The sequence below is a fragment of the Pinus tabuliformis genome, chromosome 3_2, assembly GCF_031772625.1.
Source record: "Pinus tabuliformis cultivar Carrire ecotype Pingquan chromosome 3_2, CPIR1, whole genome shotgun sequence".
Taxonomy (NCBI): domain Eukaryota; kingdom Viridiplantae; phylum Streptophyta; class Pinopsida; order Pinales; family Pinaceae; genus Pinus; species Pinus tabuliformis.
In genome coordinates, this window is record NC_142302.1 from 328,498,504 (window position 1) to 328,521,021 (window position 22,518).

Genomic DNA, 22,518 nt, shown 5'->3' on the forward strand with positions numbered 1-22,518 from the left:
TTTGATTGTGATTTTACATATGGTTATGTGGACTGACTTTACTCAGTGTAGACTGGAAAGCTCTTGTGACTCACTCTCGATCAATTATTCTTCATTATCTATATCAGTTTTCAACGGAGTTGAGACGAGATGCAGATATGACACATGATGAGAGGATTGCATGATAATAAATGGACTAGCAGGTGGAATTCTCCCTAGTTGAGAGGGAGTGTTAAAATTGGAAACTAGGCCCAAATTCAACTTTGGATAGGTCTTTTGAAGAAGATAATTATGGAATTGAATTCCTCCATTCGAGAGGACCAAAATCGGCCTAAAGATCGACAAATTTCGATAAGGAGAAATGGGTTTTTGAATTTATGTTCTCTCACATGCAAATTATCAAGTTCGACCTTACCTCTGTGTTGGCTCATCAAGCACAATGGTCATGTCCCTTGAACCCCATCGAATTGTATATATAGAAGTTCCTTCACCCTCATGTTCACACATCCATATCTCATTATTCTCTCTCAAATAGCTGCAGAAGAAGAAGATCTCCAACAAAGGTAATTAGGGCAAGGTTGGGATCTATTTAGTCTCCTTCATAAGATGAATTCCTCAGGCTGGAGACCGAGGTCAATATGGAGAAAATTTGGGCTTATCTTTGAATGGTTTTGGACTCATTTATCATCAAATTCATGAATGAGTTAGAGGCAACTTGAGGCAAGGAGGAAGAGCATCTTGAGGAATAATCTTGGGTGCAGATTTGTTGTGAAAGAGAGTCGCAGACCTAGGGAAGCTTGAGCGAAGGCTTGAAGGATTGTTTGGGGAAGCTTCTTCTGTGATTTAGTGTGGCTTCCTTGTTAGAATCAGCTGCTAGATTGAAGGTGAGTTGGGGGTCTATATTTTATATGTTTCTTCTATACTTTGAGTTGGGTTGTAGGAAATACTACTACAAAAGCCGGTTTGAGGCACTTGTGGAGAGGCCTAATGGCCTAATTTGACTCCTCTTCCTCAACCACAGTCAAGGAAAGAAGGCCACAATATAAACAAATAATGTTACTATTGTTTGTGTTGATTTCTAGTAGCATCGGATGTGCTCTAAGTCTCAAATTTTGTAGGGAGGCTTGGGCACATGTATTCCAAAGAACCCAGAAAGCGTTTTCAGAAATTCAACCCGAAGATAATTTTATTAAAATAATTAATTATTTTTAATGGGTCCCTAAGTTTAAACTTAGGAAATTAAAATCATTAATGGGTATTAATATAACTATGGAAGTACCTTCTAGAAGAAGACTTAGTCATTGATTAACTTCTAATCTAGGTTGTTGAATGTCAACGAGAAGATTATTTAAGGAGGCTCGAGGGTCATTTGGAAGACACACCGAGAGATCAAGAGATGAAATTTCTGAATTGAGAATTTCTCAGGAGGAAGTTATGATGGAGGAGATTTCTTGTAGTTGATGGGTAGAGATAACATCCAAAGAGAGAGAGAGAGATTTTATCAGCCAGAGAATCATCAATAGAGAGTGATCCAACAACTCTCATGCAGAGGTTGACGCAGGGCTACGAAGGTCATGCAGAGTAAGCGTAGAGGGTGAGAAAGAGCCTGAAATTTTGCTGGGCTGAGTCAATTTTAGAAGCCAGGAGCTGGGAAGTGAGACGGGGAGATCGAGATCAGTGATTCAGGGCAACAAATCGATTAACTGTTTGGGTGACACAGTGTCTAGAGGGGTTGACACAGGGACTGCTTGAGGACTGCACAAAGGCAACATAGGGCTTGCCAGAGGCACCTCATCTTGTGTCCGGATCAACCCTGATTTTTCTCAATGATTATGTGAGGTAATATCACAAATATTTATGCCAATATTTGTCTCTCTGAAACTGAATAACCATTAAGGTATTCAAAGATGTATTTATAATTTTCTAATGCTTAAAAATAATAAAATCTCAAAGTTGTTGCCCCAGTTTTCCCGCATTGGGTTTTTCCAGGGACACTTGTCCAAAAATAACGGTGTTAATTGTGTTGTATTTTCTTTCTTTCTCAGTATCTTGTTTCTAAGTGAAGAGTGCAGTAGTATTTACTTCAATATTTACCGTAGTACAAAGTAAATAACTTGTATGAATCAACAAGTAGGAGAAGTAACATTAGTTTGCTATAGTAGGAATTCCGGTTGAGGAATTTTCACATGGTATCAAAGTTGCAGGTGAAGCAAGAAACACAGAGCTAGTAGATCCAATGCTGAGTAGAAAAGGGAAATCAAAAAGTTCCAGGAGGCAACAGTTCGAAATCCCTGAGGGTTTGCGCAGTACATAGTCAGAGGGTTGAAATTTTGAGGCAGTCTCTCTCCAAGAGAGTCGATAGAGAGAAGGGATTCCAGATCAAATTTTTGCCGAGGCAGAGGGAGAAACATTGAAGCCTCAGTGTGAGGAGAGATTGTGGGATGCAGATTTTTCTGCAGGCAGTTTGGTGGGTAGAAAATCATCAAAATAAAGAGGAGAAGCATGACTGAGGGAATTTCTTCCTCAGAGAATTCCTAACCAAGGAATCTGAATTCTCTAGAGCTAAGTAGTAGCAAATGACAACAATTTTACTATCTCCAGTAGGGAGTGTGTAAGCTAGCCCAAGAGCAACATAGAGGAGACAAGAGGTCATTTCACTTTGTATTTTTGGAAGAAATGGAAACCAGTGGCTTGAAGGATCAAGACAGGTTGGACATAACTTCCAACTATGTCATTTGGAAGGCTAGAATGTCATTCCTTCTAGATGAGCATGCTCTCAAGACATATGTCGACATCGTGGTGGTTGTGCTTGCAGATATAAGTCCGTTGAGGAAGTACTGATCAAAAATGATGAAGACCAAGAGGATGATCCTTGATGGAGTAAAGGATCACGTAATGTGTCATGTCGCTAGGAAAGGGATTGCTAAGGAGATGTGGGATGCCTTCAAAACGCTATATCAAGGATCTTCTGAGCAGCAGAAGATGTACTTGGAGCAGAAGCTGATATCTTCTCGGATGCAAAAGGGGGAGCGTGTGGATCCATTCCTCACGAAGCTTAAGGAGACTCGTGATGAATTGTCCGTTGTGGAGCATACACCTCAAGATTTAGAGTTGGTTAGACTGGGCGTCAATTCTATCTCAGATGAGTGGCAAGTCTTTGTTTAGAGTATCCTAGGCAGAGTAGCCTCGCCGAATTGGGATGAGATGTGGGCAAATCTAAAACAAGATGAGCTGAGGAGAGACTTAGTCAAGGTTAAACTTGATGGAAGCAACAACAGTGGGTCGAAGCCCAAGGAGGAGAAGGATAATGCATCCCTTGCATTGAAGGGACAACAGGAGCATCAAAGATGTAAGAAGGATGTCTCGAAGATCAAGTGTTTCAGGTCTGGTAAGATGGGTCGCTATGCTACTCAGTTTCTTCTCAAGAAGAAGGGCAAGGATGAGAAGCACAATCTGAAGGCTACGCTCACGAATATTGAAGAGGAGTTCACCATGACAACCGAGATACCTCTAGGAGGGAAGTGGGATGATTTAGCACTGTAGTTTGAAAGAGCTATAGATGGGCAGGATCCTTGAGGAGACCACCTCTTGGATCAATTCCCTGCAATGAGAACCCAGATCAAAAGTAGCATGATGGATCAATGCCAGTTGGTGCAGAGGAGTGTTGAAGTGATAGATGCAGTGGCTAGAACACCAAGTCTGAGCAACATAGTGCAGAGTTGCAACAATGCAGGGAGGCACAATGCAGTGGCTTAAGGGGGATAGCGTGGGACTAACAACAATCAGATTTTCAACATCGATATGCATCTATGTTGAACACTTGTTTAGTAATTTGGGATGTTTTTTCGTTGCGGATGTAGTAGCAACAACAGTTTGCAATGCAGGGGTAGTTGGCAGTGGCAGTGCCACTAATAGCACTGATGCAGAACTTCAGAGGGATTTGTAATACGGATGCAGTGTTGACAATGCCAATGTCAGCAACAATACAGTTGCAACAGGAACATTGTAGTTGGTGGACAACATGTCAGAGATCAACCACACAAAGGACAATGTTATGAAGTCACGGTAATGCTTCAGTAGGAGGCATTACTAGAGCACATTCCTCGCTAAGAGGGAGTGTTGATTTCTGGTAGCATCAAATGTGCTCTAAGTCTCAAATTTTGCAGGGAGGCTTGGGTACATGTATTCCAAAGAACCCAAAATGGGTTTTGGGAAATTGTGCCCAGAAGAATTTTTATCAAAATAATTAATTATTTTTAACAGGTCCCTAAGTTAAAACTTAGGAAATTAAGATAATTAATGGGTATTAATCTGAATGTGTGTGTAACTTCTAGAAGAAGATGAGGATCAAGCAGAAATGATCTTAGCCATTCATTAGCTTCTAATCTGGGCTGTTGAATGTCAACAAGAATATTATTTAAGGAGGCTTGGCGGTCAGTTGGAAGACACACCCAAAGATCAAGAGATCGAATTTCTGAAGTGAGAAGTTCCCAAGAGAAAGTTTAGATCGAGGATATTTCTTGCAGTTGAGGGGTAGGGATAACATCCAGAGAGAGAGAGATATTTTCTCAGCTAGAGAATCATCAACAGAGAGAGGCAGAGAGTGATCTAGCAGCTCTCACGCAGAGGCTGATGTAGGGCCATGAAGGGTCACGCAGAGGCAACACAGAGGGTGAGAGAGTGAAATTTTGCTGGTCAGAGTCAGTTTTAGAAGATAGAAGACGAGGTGTGAGACCAAGAGTCTGAGAGCAGTGACTCTGGGTGGGAAATCGATCAACTGGCTGGGTGACGTAGTGTCTAGAGGGGTTGATGCAGGGACTGCATGAGGCCTATGTAGAGGCAGCATAGGGCCTTCCAGAGGCACCTCATCTAGTGTTCAGATCAGCGGGGATTTTTCTTAATGTTTGTCTGAGGTAATCTTAGAAATCTTTCTGCCAGTATTTCTCTTTCTGAAACTGAATAACCCTTGAGGTTTTCAGATATGTATTTAGAATTGTCTACTGCTTAATAATAATAAACGCTTAGATTTGCTGCATCAATTTTCCTGCATTGGGTTTTTCCGGGGACATTTGTCCAAAAATAACGGTGTCAATTGTGTTGTATTTTATTTCTTACTCAGTCTCTTTGTTCCGCATATAATTTTAAGTGAATTCTGTAGTAGTATTTACTTTGATATTTACGTGGTACATAGTCAATAACTTTTATGAATCAACAAGTAGGAGAAGTAACATCAGTTTGTTCCAGTAGGAATTCCGGTTGAGGAATTTTCACAGTTTGTAGGAAGATTCATGATACTGTTGGGACAGAGCTGTTGTAGCGTGCCTTAACAAGTATCCTCAAGTCCTTGTTCATTGTTGGATGTCTAGAAGAGGTCAGCTATAGGAGCAACTCATTGGGAGAAGTTTGATCAATGGCTTATCGAAACCCTAACCAAGAAGTAAGTTACATTAATAATATTTTTTGACCTTACAGAACAGTGATTTGGCAAGTCTATTTTGACTCATATTATTGTACTCTCTCTCTGCTAAACATTTGATAATAATAATAAGAAGAATTGGTTAAGGGTTTTCCCCATCTTGGGGTTTTTCCTTGGCTTGAGACAAATATTTATGTTTTGCCTTCTGCATTTACATTTAATGTTCTTTCATTAGTTACTGTCATGGTTAAAAGTGATTTCTCATGGACTAATTTAATTGATAATGGGCTAATAAAGTAACTAACCTAATAAAAGAACATGTTAACTCAAAATTAACATTATTTGATATATTTGATCAACACTAGTGCGCGCGCACACACACACACACACATATGTTTTGCAGTGAACACCTTGATTTACTTCCTTGTAGAGTCAAGGAAGGAGTATTATGTAGCATTAAAACTTGTCCTTAGATACTTGAGGGGCACAATGAAGTATGGTTTGACATATATTGGAGATGGTGAAGTGAAGTTGTGGGGTTATAGATAATGTAATAGATAAGAAGAGTGAATTAGGGTGTTTCTTTAGCTTGGGATCAATGAGGATACCTTGGTTTACCATGAAACATACGACCATGACACTTCGATTAATATATGAAAATTATATGGTAGTTAGTACCACTAGTTGTTTGGCCCTCCAAATTCATATTTTCTTGTAGAATTATTGTTTTAAATTAGGAGTTCGATCCCATCATAATTTATTGTGATAGTTATAGTTGTATCAAACTCTCTAAGAATCTAGTGTTTCATGACAAGTCCAAGCACAAAGAGATTAGATATCACCTCTTATGAGATATGGTTTAGAAGTAAGTAGTAAAGCTCTAGTATATTCCCATAGACTAATAAGTAATTAATATTTTGACTAATCCCTTAGCAAAAGGGAGGTTTGAAGCATTTAGATACTTAATAGATGCAAAAAACCTTCCTTGCTAAGAGGGAGAGTTGATAAGTATAGTTTGAATAGGATTTTCCACATAGGTTTTGTGTCAATGTGCTAGAAGTGGTTTGAGATATTTTGAAAAGTAAATATATTTGTAATTGGCTTTAATAAAAAGTGAAAAGTATTATATTAGATGTTGAACCTAATAAAGTGTCTTTAATACATTAATGGATTAGACTAGTATTAAACTAAATCCATACATCTCAGTGAGAGATTGTGGTTTTGGTGGGTATTAGTAACACGTATAAAGATATGTTAAGATAGAGAGATTTTATATGTGGTTCTTGTTGAATGACCATGAAAGAGAGAGAGAGAGAGATAAACATATTAGCAAATAGGAGAATTATTGTACAATTGAGGTTGTACAATATAGTCATACAATAGATCCATATAGTCATAACATATGTAAAATATTGCACAGGCATAAAACATACTATATAACAAAAAATAGTGTTTCCTTAGTTTTTATATAGGCCATACCTCTCTTTAGTAGGTCATACAACTTGGGTTGGGGGGAATTTATTTTCCATGTAGTTATCACGTGTTAGTAGCTATGGGGGCATCCTTATAATATTTGATTAGTTGAACGATAAGTAGATTTGAAGGAGAAAATTATTTGTGTACATGTAAATTATTTTATGTTTCCACTATTCACTATTTCTAGCTATTACATGATTGTGAGAATATTTGTAAATTAATTTCTGATGTTAATTAAATCAATTCATAAATCATTTAATTGAAAAAATATTAAGATCTTAGCTACCTAGGGTTACGAAATTTTACAGGAATTTTCATGGGTTGGATATTTCGTGTCTTTAAAACATATAATAGATGAATATGATGATATTATATTGCATGTCAAGTGGGTATGATGGTGATATTATGGATGCTATAGTAGTTTGAGTTGCACCCTCTATCTTAGTAAATTTTCTTACATTGTCTTAAGGTCAATGCAATGTGCTTCAGGCGAGGCTTTCCTTGTAAACATGGGATAGATATGCCAACATTAGACTATAATACATGTCTTCAACACCTAATTGGACCCTAGGATTTCATTTTGAACCAACATTTGGTTGCATTGATTGGACCCAACCATGATAGGCCCAAGGCTTATGCAATATGGAATATCAACTCACTTGACTAATAGGTCAACATTGTTGTGAAATCAAAGGCTCCATTGGTTAAGTGAGGTATTCTTAAATTTAAATGCATCATATTCTTTAAAGACATGTATGATATTTTCAAGGTGGAATTCAGTATAAGTTCATAAGAGAGTCATGTGGCCTAGAGCATAGATCAAGATTTTTCTGGAGAGAAGGAATAATTGTCTTTATTAAGTCAAAATTTAGTATAGTTGTAGTAGCATAACACCTAATCTAAGAACTAATGTTTTCTTAGTGTTAAAAAGATTGTACACATTGGAATGATGTAGCAAAAAAATAACAAATGCAATATCTTAATGGAAAAAATAATAAAGGTAATTATATGTCAGATTGTACAAAAGATAAATAAATAAAGAATAAATACATAAGAATAGTTGGAAAATACTTGTTAGGATTTTTATTATATAGAAATGAAAAAGAATAAATAGATTATAATTTTATTATATCTATTTGTTCAATGATAATCTTATAGGAAAGATCTATGACTTTTATCCCAACATTTTATACATTTTATTTCCAAATACTTTGGTTTCTTATGTCATAAATTTGATGTAAAAGGTATAATTTACATCTCTACTTTATTCATTTGTCCTAATTTATTAATACCGGATATCATTTTCCTTAACATTGAAAGTGGACATTTTTAGTGTTTTAAACCTTTTGAATACCAAGATCTACCAAGGTCTACCGAAGTTGACATTTAGTAGATAGCCCTAAAGCCTATCGCGAGTGACTAGGTCGCGTGTCGAGGGCTACGTGAAATAAGAGACGGTCCCACTTATAATTAACTGGCGATGATAAGTTGGAAGTCGGAAAGGAGCCAAGAAGAAGCAATAAAATACAGTTAAGGGTAGAGTTATCTGCGTTGCCTTCCCTGAGAAAAGAGTGCGAGAGTTCACCAGATTTCGACCAGGCCAGTGGGTTCATCACTGCACGATGAACACATGGGAAAGGAATTTCATTTATATTTTTGGTGGAGAGCTGTCAAATCGTGGGACATCTTCATTGTTTTTAAATTTGAACTCAAAAATAGGAGCCCGAAACGTGTCGATCATCGGCGCCAAGGGTCGGATGCGGCGTACATTTTTTTCATGGAGTTTGTGGTGAGAAAAGTCGGTCCCGGTCACATAGGTGGGATCACGGCCGTGGCCACAGATCCATTTCTCGGCCAAATCAGTGAGATACCGGCTGTCGATGAGCCCCTTTACCCTACGCGAGAACACGGAATGGGCGGATTTTTGTTTGTTCCTCCTGCAACAGATTCTTGAATAGCGGCAGGAAGCCATTGACGAGAGCTTGAGTTATATTCTGTAAGACCTAGTAAACCCTGAAGCTACTATAAAGTAGTGGAAGGAAGCTCGGTTATTCTGTTCATAGAGCGAATTTAATTTCAACGGCCGCCTATACTCAGAGTTCGAAAACTCTTGGGATTTTGCTGAAAATGGGGCGCGGTAAAATAGAGATCAAGAAGATCGATAATAGCGTGCACAGGCAGGTGACCTTCTGCAAGCGCCGAGGCGGTCTGATGAAGAAAGCCTACGAGCTTTCAATCTTGTGCGATGCAGAGGTGGCGCTCATCGTTTTCTCCGGCCAAGGAAAGCTCTACGAACTTGGCATCAGCAACACCAACAGGAACAGGTATGCTTGACCATATTCACCTTCTACTACACCTCAATTCCGGTGCCTTCAATCTACTTTTATCGATAATGGATGATTGCTACTGCTTCTTCTAAAGTACTAGGCAGGCTGCATTGAATTTATAGGGTTCATTCACGGAATATGACTAGCAATCAGTTTCCACCTTGTGGCAACTGAAAGAGTGCAAATTTAGTTGTGTTCCAATTTTGAAATTCCTTTTCCATTATTCAACTTGCTAATGACACCAGCCATTACATATTCCACATATTTTAGTTCGTGTACTTGAGATATATGGTTTATGCAATTCAATTCGAGTAACATGTGTGGAGCCTAGACATGTAAGGTGACAGTAAATTGCCGGAAGAAGCGAAAGGATCTATGACCAGCTACCGTGTAATTCATTAAAATTAGCGCTTAGCACTTACAGGTTCTAGAAAGTTGATGGTTTAATGGGACAAACCTTTGGAAGTTCATATTTTAAATTCACTTTTAGTAGATAACAACAAATTAGATATTAGGCCTCAGAGAGGTAACCATTTTCTTACCTAACCCACTTTCGAGTTATTGTATCGCCTCATTAATGTTATTAGTGGTGAGGTATGATGCTATAAAACATCGACAATAATGTGACAGGGGAAGTAGGATGCTATAAAACATCGACAATAACGTTTTCAGATTCTCAATGTATATATAAATTTGCATTGTGTAAAAATATGAGAAACATTAGATGAGTGTGGAAATATGAGAAATATAAAAATTTATAAAAGTGAGAAAATATATCATAATTTAGTTGTCAAATTAGCACTTAGAATAGTTATCACTCATTGGCCAACACAAATTAACTGATTGTTATTAAAGGAAAACCAAATCACATAGAATTACCCCTAAAATTATACCTTTGGTGGTCCATAAGGGACTAGATGCTTCGGGTCTTGGGCCATTAAAGTATTTCTTTACCTCCCATGAAAATAAACTCTTAACAAAATATAAACTCTTTTAAAACATACTCCAACCCTAAATATAAAATATTTACAATAATATTATTACTATTTTAAAAAATATAAAAATATATATTTATATAAATTATTTTTCGAAGTTTTATATATATATATATAATAAATTTATTTAACTATTATTATAAATAAAACTTAATTATTTTTCACTTTATCATATTAATCATGTATAGAGTTTTTTCATCCATTCTTTATAAGAACTTCACCAAAAGATATGATTCACCATTAACCAAATAACTTACTATTTTATGCTCTCCTAAATTATTTTACCTTAATTTTTTAAAGCTATCCAATTATTTGAAGAGCCTTATTCTCAATAAAATATAAAAACACATTACTCTTATGTTTTATAAAAATTTAAACACTTGCTACTTCTAGCATCTGGAGGTAAGACAAATTAGTAATTGATTGTGCGGTGGTACACCATCACACACTGTAGAATTAATTAAATTAAACACGCCCCTCTTCATTTTTACCACCTTGGTTGGATGTGGGTATTTAAGATGCATACCCACATCAAAATCATCTCATATGGTATCTTTTGAAACATCAAGTTTACGTAATCTCACTCATCACGACTTGTTCAATTTTCGAGATTTCCAAGTCGAGATGTCTAAATCTCTTATGACCCAAATTTATCTGTAATTTCTCTTCATAAACTAGATGCCTATATGATCGATGATGATTAAACTAATCTAAATAAAACATTATCTATAATTTCTTCCTGTATCATTGTTAATTTTTCAAATTTGTAATCTTTGATGAAACAATTTTTTTTTTTTAAATCAAATTCAATTTGTGTGTGGGAGAGAAAGAGATTGAAAAACAAATTGTTATTGTTGATACATATCAACAATAATAATTTATTAAGTTGTATAGGTATAATAACCATAAGATGTATATATACCCAATAAACATGATTAAACTAATCTCTTATAGGTATAATAACCATAAGATGTATATATACCCAATAAACATGATTAAATAAAATAACATCTCTAATTATTTTCCATCTCACTTCTAATCTTACCTCTTCAATCAAAATCAACCGTTTCATGTGTGGGTAGACTCACAAACATGTTAAATTTGATGAAAAAAGTTGTGTCATCAAAGATTACAAGTTGAATTTGATAAAAGAAGTTGTCTCATCAAAAATTACAAATTTGAGAAATTGGAAGTGATATGGAAAGGAATTGGAGATGATTATATATATATATATATATATATATATATATATATAATGTTTATTGAAAAATGAGGATATTTTTTAAAATTTTATCTATATTTTTATTTTTCATTCAAATGGATATAATGTCAATTCTCTTGATAGCATCACTTATTTCATCTCTCATAAACATGTATTCACCATTGTAATTGCTTTCAAATATTCTCGAGAAAACTTCTTTTGTAATATTCGCTGTCAAATTTATGTACCAAACATCCTTCCTAGATGAATTGCTAGTAATGAAGAGCCAAAATGACATTGATTTTATAACTTTGTGGTCATATAATTTACAACATTTGCAACTCTCCCCTGATTTATATTATCTTGGAAAAATGTCCCTCTCACTTAATGAAATGTATACATCTACCTTAGGTGATATCATTGATAACATTAGGAAGTCTCACTTTGAGTTATATTACCTTGGAAAAATATCCCCCTCCCTTAGCGAAATGTTATACATTTCCTTTTGATAATATCATTGATAACATTAGGAAATCTTTGTTTTAGTTATATTGTCTTCGTAAAATCACCCTTCCCTTAAAGAAATGTTTGTTTCTACCAAGTTAGTTTATAATTAGTTATAAAATCTATTTAATTTATATCATCTCTGTTAGTATATAATATTTAAATTCACCCTTTGACCAATGATTTGAATTTTCTTAAAATAATGTTTACTATTTTTAAGAATTTGTTTTTAATGTTTGTTTATTTATATTTAGATATTCTTGGTCATTTTATTTTTATATATAATTCCGCATATAATTAAAAAATTTAGTTAACATTAAACTAATAAAATAATTTTAAATTAATTAAAAATGAGTTTTTCAATTTATTTATATTATTTGTTCTTTGTTTTCCTCACCAAGTCAAATATAGCCATTTTTATAGCCGTTTTCCTTATAACCATTAGAAGGCCCATCTCCCTATTTGACTTGCCGCTATGGTCTCATTCTTCATCTTGTCCTGATGATGAACCACACAGGTTGGTTCGAAATGCGTCGACCTAAATATTCCAATGTGGTTTATTCCGAAAATGTTTCTAATATTAAGATTAACAAATTTCATCACCCCATTGATTCAAACTCTTTATCCTTATCTTTTCTTATATGATTATGTCAATCAATTACTGTAGAGCAACATTGCTATGATGCATAGTCTTGATAGTTGTAGCTTACTATGTAAAAATCACCACAAATGGTTACATATTGGAATTTGTGATGGAAATTGCCTATCCATATAGCACTAAGATAATCATGTTAGTCCCAAAAAGTATGAAGTATAAGTTAGGGTCTACTTCACTCTTAGTGAAGCCCATTCTCAACAACTAACCATAATCCTAGAATACCATGCCCCTAGTTCTTGCTTAAGTTCATATAAGTATTTCTTAAGCATGCACATATGAGACTCCCTCCCATGTACCTTAAAGCCTTGTGGTTGTTCTATGTTCACCTCCTCATTATTGAACCCATTAAACAATGTTTCATTTACATTCATCTAAAGTATCCTCTGCCCCATGACTTAGTCAATGGATATCATAAGTTGAATTAAGGTGTATTTTGAAAAATGAGGATTTTTTAAATTTTTTTGTCTATATCTTTATTTTTCATTCAAATGGATATAATGTCAATTCTCTTGATAGCATCACTTATTTCATCTCTCATAAACATGTATTCACCATTGTAATTGCTTTCAAATATTCTCGAGAAAGCTTCTTTTGTAATATTGGCTGTCAAATTTATGTACCAAGCATCCTTCCTAGATGAATTGCTAGTAATGAAGAGCCAAAATGACATTGATTTTATAACTTTGTGGTCATATAGTTTACAACATTTGCAATTCTCACTCTGATTTATATTATCTTGCAAAAATGTCCCTCTCACTTAACGAAATGTTATACATCTACCTTAGGTGATATCATTGATAACAGTAGGAAGTCTCACTTTGAGTTATATTACCTTGGAAAAATATTCTTCTCCCTTATTTCCTTTTGATAATATCATTGATAACATTAGGAAGTTTTTGTTTTAGTTATATTGTCTTCGTAAAATCACCCTTCCCTTAAAGAAATGTTTGTTTCTTCCTTTTATTGTGTGCTCAATCTTATTCTTAAAGAAATTTCTCATCAAATAGTGCATTTAACTTTGAACTTGTTAATGTTTCCTCTCCCTTGAGATGAATATTTAGATCTATGTTGCATAGACTTGTTAATTGCATATAGATTTATTTATTTTATAACCAAGTTAGTTTATAATTATTTATAAAATCTATTTAATTTATATCATCTCTATTAGTATATAATATTTAAATTCACCCTTTCACCAATGATTTGAATTTTCTTAAAATAATGTTTACTATTTTTAAGAATTTGTTTTTATTGTTTGTTTATTTATATTTAGATATTCTTGGTCATTTTATTTTTATATATAATTCCACATAAAATTGAAAAATTTAGTTAAAATTAAATTAATAAAATAATTTTAAATTAATTAAAAATGAGTTTTTCAATTTATTTATATTATTTATTCTCTGTTTTCCTTACCAAGTCAAATATAGCCATTTTTATAGTCGTTTTCCTTATAACTGTTAGAAGGTCCATCTCCCTATTTAACTTACCGCTATGATCTCATTCTTCATCTTGTCCTGATGATGAACCACACAGGTTGGTTCGAAACGCATCGACCTAAATCTTCCAATGTGGTTTATTCCGAAAATGTTTCTAATGTTAAGATTAACATATTTCATCAACCCATTGATTCAAACTCTTTAACCTTATCTTTTCCTATATGATTATGTCAATCAATTACTGTAGAGCAACATTGCTATGATGCCTAGTCTTGATAGTTGTAGCTTACTATGTAAAAATCAACACAGATGGTTACATATTGGAATTTGTGATGGAAATTGCCTATCCATATAGCACCAAGATAATCATGTTAGTCCCAAAAAGTATGAAGTATAAGTTAGGGTCTACTTCACTCTTAGTGAAGCCCGTTCTCAACAACTAACCATTAATCCTAGAATACCATGCCCCTAGTTCTTGCTTAAGTTCATATAAGGAATTCTTAAGCATGCACATATGAGACTCCCTCCCATGTACCTTAAATCCTTGTGGTTGTTCTATGTTCACCTCCTCATTATTGAACCCATTAAACAATGTTTCCTTTACATTCATCTAAAGTACCCTCTGCCCCATGACTGAGTCAATGGATATCACAAGTTGAATTGAGGTGTATCTCGAAACTGGAGAAAATATGTCACTGTAGTCCACTCACTCTTTCTAGGGGAAACCTTTAACCATAAACTCCATATTGAACATTTTGATGCTAAAATATGCAACATGCTTGATTTTGAAATCCACCTAGAACTCACCACTGACTTCCCATTTGGTCTCAAAACTATGTCCTATACATCATTCTTATTGATCGAGTTATTATTCTCCATCATTGCATCCTACTAAATCAACTGATCTCATACTTCCTCAAAACTAGAAGGTTTTGAAATAATGATGCTATATAAGTGCCATATAGTTAGAAAACTTAATCAAAGGGTTACTATCCTTGAATATAATCCTAGGAGCCTCAACATGCTCCTACGCATCCCTCAATATCTATGTGAACCATTAAGGTATCACGAAAAAATTGGAAGGAGATATTGACTCCTCTCCACTTAAAGATTGACTCCCTAACCTAGAAAATGTCTCCATATAGTCTACTCCATCTTTCTCGAGTGAACCATCTTTCCATAAACCTCACCTTGAAATGTTAATGCTACCATCTACAACATACTTTATTTTGAGGAGCCACCTAGAAATAACCACTGAATTCCATTCTGATCTAGGAACTATGCTTCATACCTCATTCTTCATGATGGTGATATAATCCTGCATCATGGAATTCCACCAATTTAGTTGGTGTCACACTTTCTGAAAAATAAAAGGCTTGGAATCAATGATGCTACCCATAAGCAACATATAGTTAGGAAACTTCCTCGAAGGAATTCTCTTCCTAAATGTACTTGTAACAATGTCAACATGCTCATGAGCATCCCTCAATGTCAGTGCGGACCATGGAGCTCTCCTGATAGAAATGGAAGGAGCTATTGACTCTTTCTCCCCACCGAAAGGTTGAACCTTGAACTAGAAGCCTTTGAATGTTGTTTACCATTTCAAGCCTTCTACTCCTCATCCTATATCATTGGTAGCAGCTCATGATACTTCCTATATGATTTTTAAGCCTCATTATACCCTACAAATATTCCCTTCTCAACCAAGGGCCCCAACTTTGTCCTCTTCTCCAAAGGAACATGGGTGTATATTAGACAATCAAAGATGCAAAAGTGTGTTATCTTTGGCTTCACCCTAGTGAATGTCTCTTCTCAAATTTTATCCCACGAGATCTAATGAATATTGTTGTTCTAAACATACGTTATCATATTACATATTTTTTCCCAAAGAAACGTTGACATATCCTAGTCATGAATCATAGTCTTGGCAACTTCGATGATGGATTATTTCTTTCTCTCCACAATCCCATTCTATTGTGGTTTGTATGATATTGTCACATCCCTTTTCATCCCTACCTCAATACAGAAATCCTTTAAGTGATTGGAAATGTACCCACCTGAATTGTTGGACCTCAAGACCTTGATCTGTTTTCTACTTTTTTTTTGAGAAGAGCCTTAAGCTCTTGAAATTGATTGGAGACCTCATCCTTGGTCTTCATAAATTAGATCCATTTTTTCCTAGAGAAGTCATAAATTCTTCCCATATTGATGTCACTAACATCTGCCCACACATATATGAGTGAATTAGATCTAGGATACATTTGGATTAATGCCTTGCTTGAAAAAGTAGCTTTTGCATTCTTACTAAAGGCATGCCCTCTACGCACTCCCTACTACTCCATGTTGAAATCTGGAAGGCTAATGACAACATCTCTCAAAATTGGAAATTCCCTATAGTGTAGGTGTCTCATCCTCCTATACCATAACTCACATAAGTTGTCATTGTTATGTACCAAAGCTTGAGCTAGCTTACCTTGTAACCTATAAATATTTCCCACTCTAACCCTAATTACCTCTTCTCAGTTATGTTTAGATCCTTTCGACAAATGAGTAATTTCCATTTTTGAAATATAACAGTAAAATTATTTTCCTCCATAATTGATATTGAGAATAGATTCTTCCTAACTACAGGTACACATAGCACATCCTTGGCTTCTAAAAACCCACCTAATTCAAGTTGGAAAAAATAGTCCCCACGCCTCTTGTTGCATAATTATAATCATTGGAAATCTCCACATGAATATCTGAGTCCATACTCGTCATGCTGCTAAATAACTCCTATGCTACTGTCATGTGACAATATCCACCACTATCCAAGTACCATGCACTCCTTGTGATTGTGATGGTGGAAAGGTTGAAGACTAGTGAGAAGTCATTTTCAAACTTGAAAAGAAACTCATCCTTCTAAGTTTCTATTGTTGCTACTTCCTTATATGGTTTTCCCTTACCCTTCTTCTTCTTTGGACACTAAGATGCATAATGTCCATTCTTGTTGAATATGAAGAACTTGAACTTTCTCAAGTCCTTCTTCCCCAACTATAAGGTTGAACCATCACCTTTACCCTTTTTGTTGGAACCCTTACCTTTTCCCTTTTTCTCTTTATTGACAAAGGCAAACATCCAATCTCCTCCATCCCTATTGGCTTTGGACTCCTCCTAAGTATTTTCCTATATGTAATCATATTAAAGCCTCTCAAAGGAGGCAAGTTCATCCTAAGCATAATTACCCTTGAAAAACTATTCCCAAGGCTTTGAGAAACCATTCAATGCCATATTAACTAGTTATGCATTTTTCTCCTTCTCCCCCACTGATACATGATGATCATGTATATGAGAAATCCTTATGAGGTAGCTGGTAACATTATCAAATTTGGAATTCTACATCATTCTGAGCTTATTGCTTAATATCATTTTCTCATTCATGTTATTACTGTAAAGAAGATATGTTGGATCTATAAACATATATTTGGCTAACTATTTCTTAGATATGTGAGGAATAAAATGATCCTTCACTGCATCTGAGATCACCCATTAGGGTCTGATATCCTTCTCACGAGCTGCTAATTATTGCAGATCTATGGGTGAAATAATTACCTTGTCAACTATTTCCCAAAGATCATTTTCCTTCAAAAGAAAAGTAACCCTTTCTTCTAAGATAGGAAGTTCGATGCCCAATCCAATCTATCTTCAAATGTGATACTTGTTGTTTCAATTTCTCATATCTAAGCAAACTTCATGTGGAGTTGTGTTTGGTCCTTTAAACACCCACAAGATTTACTATCGTTTCATAAATATGTTGCAATTTATACTTGGAAATTTGTCTCCTTTCCAGAGTGTGCGTTATAATCCCATGTTAAAATTTGTAACCCAAGTAAATATGAAGATTACATCCTAGTAATTTACTTGCTATTTTTTTTTAAATTTAGTTTATCGAATAAAATGATCCCAATGGGATTTAACAGGAAAATAAAATGATAGTAGAAGAAAATGAAATCAATCTCCCCTTATGCACACAATAATATCTTCCCTCGATGATCCATAAACTGTCATGGATATTCCACTGGACAATTTGTCACAACAGATCTGATAATAATATATTAAAATATTGCATTTTTACACTATTACAATTTTATTAAAATTCTAGATCTGTAGATTTAATTGTAATTAGCGCATGCATGCAAATGGAAATTATGCAGAAAAGTAGAGAATGCCTAAATAATCTCACACACACATAAGACACAAGATATGCTCTCTAGGAAACCCTTTCGGGAGAAAACCCAGCTGGAATGTGAGGTCACTTCCCTCTCTTTCTCTGTTTGAAAATATGGCTTCAGGTACAAAGAAGTAATGTTTGGGGACTGTGGCTGCTACAGTGCACCAATCCTACCTATGTTCTCTACCTCCTATCTCTCTTGCCTATATTTTCTTAGCTATGGAACAAAAAGGCCCTCAAAAGAATCCAATGCCTCTTCCTCCTAGTGGACTGGTTATAACACAACCCGATAGCCTACTAGTGGTTAAGTTTGACTACATCAAATATTAACTAGAATTACAAAATAGAATCTTCTAGAGTATTTTACATCACAAACACGTGGCTAGACTGTTTTCCATGAATAACGGGGGCTGACGTGGCATCCTCCCGAATTATAGGTGTTAAAACAGGAAGGTGAACTTCTGAGTGGCATAACTTTTGCATACAAAATCCAATTGACGCGCTTCTTATGCCATTAGAAAGTTCTATGTGTGTAGAATAGCATGAAATGGTGATGGGCTAAAGAGGAAAATTTTTACCCCCAAAAATTTCATTTGATGCCTCAAAACGTTATCAGAAGGTTTCAGACCCTGTTTCGCCAAACTGGGTCCTGACGGTAAAAATGATCCTGTGAGCTGATTCCTCCACTTTTTCCACATCAAATGCATCGATATGGATGAAAAAAATATAGTGATCCAATTAGCGTCACTTGAAATCAATTTATCATTAAAATAATATCAAATCTTACAAGGACCCCCTTACTGGTAAAATGGATCATTGAGAAAAAATATAAGCTACAATAAAATTTCTAAAATTAACCAGGCACATGTATGACTTATATGGCCCCTCCAAAAACCCTTGAACCAGCCCTTAAATTGAGTTTGGTTGCTTTGTGAGTTTTACATCTTGTATGGCATATGCTGGACATTGTACAATTACCTTTGACCTCCACTTTACACCCTTGACCTATTGCATCGTCATCGTATGCCTTGCTCTATGCCCTCTACAAATCGACCTGATTGGTATGATCACCTTCTCTCCCTTTGAAGAGTGTGGCCTCCCCTTGGATGATATCTACCATTTCTAGTCATTTTCTTTGTCTTCTATAGGCTTGATTCATTGTTGTTTATGCCTCAATCACTCACTTTAAGTTCTTGTATGCCCTTCACCTAGTCTTACCTTTATAATCTTGATTTATTGACTAAATCAACTAACCATTGATGAATAAGTTTCCATAACCCTAATCTCTTAATGAGATTGATGATTGAGATTAAGTCCAAATCAATGGTATAGATTCATCTAGTTCACTAATGTAAAAGCATTTACATTTCATTAGATTAAACTCAATTTTATAAAAAAAATCTCTTTAATAATTCCTTTAAATAAAGTGATTTTTCTAAGGTGAATAATTTGTATGAATTCCACACTTCTTAACACTTATATCTATGAAAGATTACCTATTTGAGCTAAAAACGTCAACATTTTTATATGTTAATGCATCAAACAGTTTTGAAAATTAATTAAAATTTCAATGTTAATTTTCCTCTAGCAGTATAATAGGCCCATTACAAGAAAATATAACACATTCACATGAAGTTAAGTCCAAAGCATCGAGGGGATGACTACCCACTATAAAATCAATATCTCTTCCTCCCTCTTTAGGTTGAATCTCCGCCAAATCAACGAGAGGCTTCCTAAATATAGGATTTCAAAGGCTTGGGAGTGGATGCTTTAGATGATGTATGAAGAGTAATAATTAACAAAATGAATAGTTGTAGCCAAAGTGGAATAAATTAATGGTGTGATAAATGAATATGATCGTATAAATCCGTAGATCAAGAGATAATCCATATATGGGCTTAATAAAGTAAAGTTATATGAATCCAATATGATAAGTGCATGCATGTTTAAGGAAAATAAGGGCTTTTATGCATGACATAAGTTAGGTTTAACTTCCTAAAATTTATGTAAAAAAATATCCTTAGAGAGTTAAGGGTGTGTTGATGGTGTTGGATACCGCCAACATACAAGGGGTCTCCCCGATGTGAAGTCCCAATTAGACCTCACATCTTTTCGGGTAGGAGCCCCATCCGGAGTATCAGACTGACTACCATAACTTTAAGGTTTTCCTTTGTTGCAATGAATAACACAAGAGAGTATAGACATAAAATTTTAAATGAGCAAGTTGACACTATGAAACATCAATTTAAATGTGTAAAAGGAGACCTTTATTAGAGGAGAGACAAAAGTGAGTCTCTTGGAGGAAATAAATAATACTATCCTAAGAGAGGCACACAAGAGAAATAAAATATTTGTTAGTTATCTAATGAAATAGTTCACATAGAAACGACAATCATTAAAGAAAATACAACACACATTCAACAAGATAAGCACCAAAGCCAATGAATTAGTTCAATTTCTTTAGTACCTATGAAAATAACATATATTGTAAACATCCAAAGAATAATCTCACAATATTCACTATACATGCATGGAAATGTGTTGGCTGAATGAGCTTCAATTATTAAGTGAAATATCCAAGTACGTAGTTACGATGTTGAGCCACTAGCTCTAGTAATGGAGAATTAAGTCACTTCTTGCTTCTCCAAGGAATGATCTTCTCTCCTATGCCAAGCTAAATAAGCCAAGGCTAGCTCTCCAAAGTCTAAGCCTCCAAAAAGCCTTTTTCTTGAATTATGAGGTTTCTTTTATAAAAAGAAGAATGACTCTTCATATCCCCTATGACTCTTGAGTTACCCTCATGACTCTTGGACTTCTACATGAACGTTGAACTTCTATAAGACTCTTGGTCCACATGTGACTTTTCATCTTCCACATGCGATTCTTAGACTTCCACACATTTACATTTTTGTCATTTTCCTTTTGATAATAGAATAATTACATTCCACATCATGTGGAAAGACCCATTGGCACAATTGACATTGTGATGACACTTATACAAGTCACAACTTTGAGGATGATGACATGGACTTCGTGATGATGTGGCAAAGTCAGGATGCTCTCTTTGCTGCTATGTCTTTGACTCCTTCATGATAGATCTGATCAATACTTTGACTCCTTCATGATCGATCTGATCAGTACTTTATCTTCACCCTTCAAAGGGTCTCGAATCAATATTGGAATATTTTGAATCATCATGAGATGTCTTCGTTCTGTTTTGGTATGGGATCTCTTCATGACTTCATGATGGTTCCCTTTGTGCTTCTTCTCTACAAGTGCTTCTTTGCTTCTTTTCCTTAGCATCTTTCTTGACCATCACCTTGTCATGCTGAGATGGTACACCAACTAACGAACATCACTCTTGACAAGGAAAAATCTTGAAACCATTTATCCTATCTCTGCCTTGCTCATGGAAAAAAATTGCTTCTGATGGGCCTATGTAAGGACTGAAAAGGAAAGGATTGTTGGGAATGACGTAATTGAGCTCAACAGTGGTTGAGGAAGGCACCACTACTCACTAGAAATGTGAGATGCGCTATAAGGAGGGGATCTTAATGGTCCAGTGCAGTGGGAAAGTGTAAGAGAACGTGTGATGAACTTGCTGATTGAAACTACACAGCACACAGAGCTCAAGGGTGAGGAGGAAAGTGATAGCGTAGTTGAGCCTCTCAGTGGATGAGGGAGGCCCTGAATATGAACTAGAACTACAACATTCTCTAGGGATATAGGGAATGACTCATCGGCTATGCAATGAGGGAGTCTAGTGGACAAGGGTTGATAGTTTTCTAGCTAAAACTACGACATGTGCTATTACTAAGAGACAAAATTAACGGAGAGCACAATTAAGGCAAGACTGCTTCTGATGGGTTTGTGCAAGGACTAAAAAATAAATGCTTGTTGGGAATGATGTAGTTGAGCTCAATAGTGGTTGAAGAAGGGACCACTACTCACTAGAAATGTGAGACGCGCTATAAGGAGGGGCTCTTCAGGGTATAGCGCAGTGGGAAAGTGTAAGAGAGAGTGTGATGAACTCGCTGATTGAAACTACATAGTGCGCAGAGCTCAAGGGTGAGGAAGGAAGTGATAGCACAGTTGAGCCTCATAGTGACTGAGGGAGGCCCTGACTATGAACTAGAAATGCGACATGCTCTGGGATATAGGGAAAGACTCAGTGCCTATGAAATGAGGGAGTTTAGTGGAAAAGGATTGATAGATTTCTAACTAAAACTACGACATGTGCTATGACTGAGAGACATAATTAACAGAGAAAAAAATTAAGCAAAGGCTAGGAACTCTAACTATGACATGCA

The 22,518-nt window shown here is 35.4% G+C and overlaps 1 protein-coding gene across 11 annotated transcripts in view; it reads left to right on the forward strand.

Annotated features, from left to right (window-relative positions):
• The window catches only part of LOC149180839 (agamous-like MADS-box protein AGL11), a 278,094-nt gene that overhangs the window by 132,292 nt on the left and 123,284 nt on the right, over window positions 1-22,518 (forward strand). The window contains exon 1 of one of the 11 annotated variants that reach the window (XM_089416323.1): window positions 8,474-9,195. The exons of 8 other annotated variants lie outside the window; for them this stretch is intronic. In XM_089416323.1, coding sequence (XP_089272449.1) covers window positions 8,999-9,195 — 197 coding nt within the window. In that variant the 5' untranslated portion in view covers window positions 8,474-8,998. Of the gene's footprint in view, window positions 1-8,473; window positions 9,196-22,518 lie in introns of those variants that run through there. 2 more of the 11 variants (XM_089416315.1, XM_089416319.1) reach the window with 2 other exon arrangements.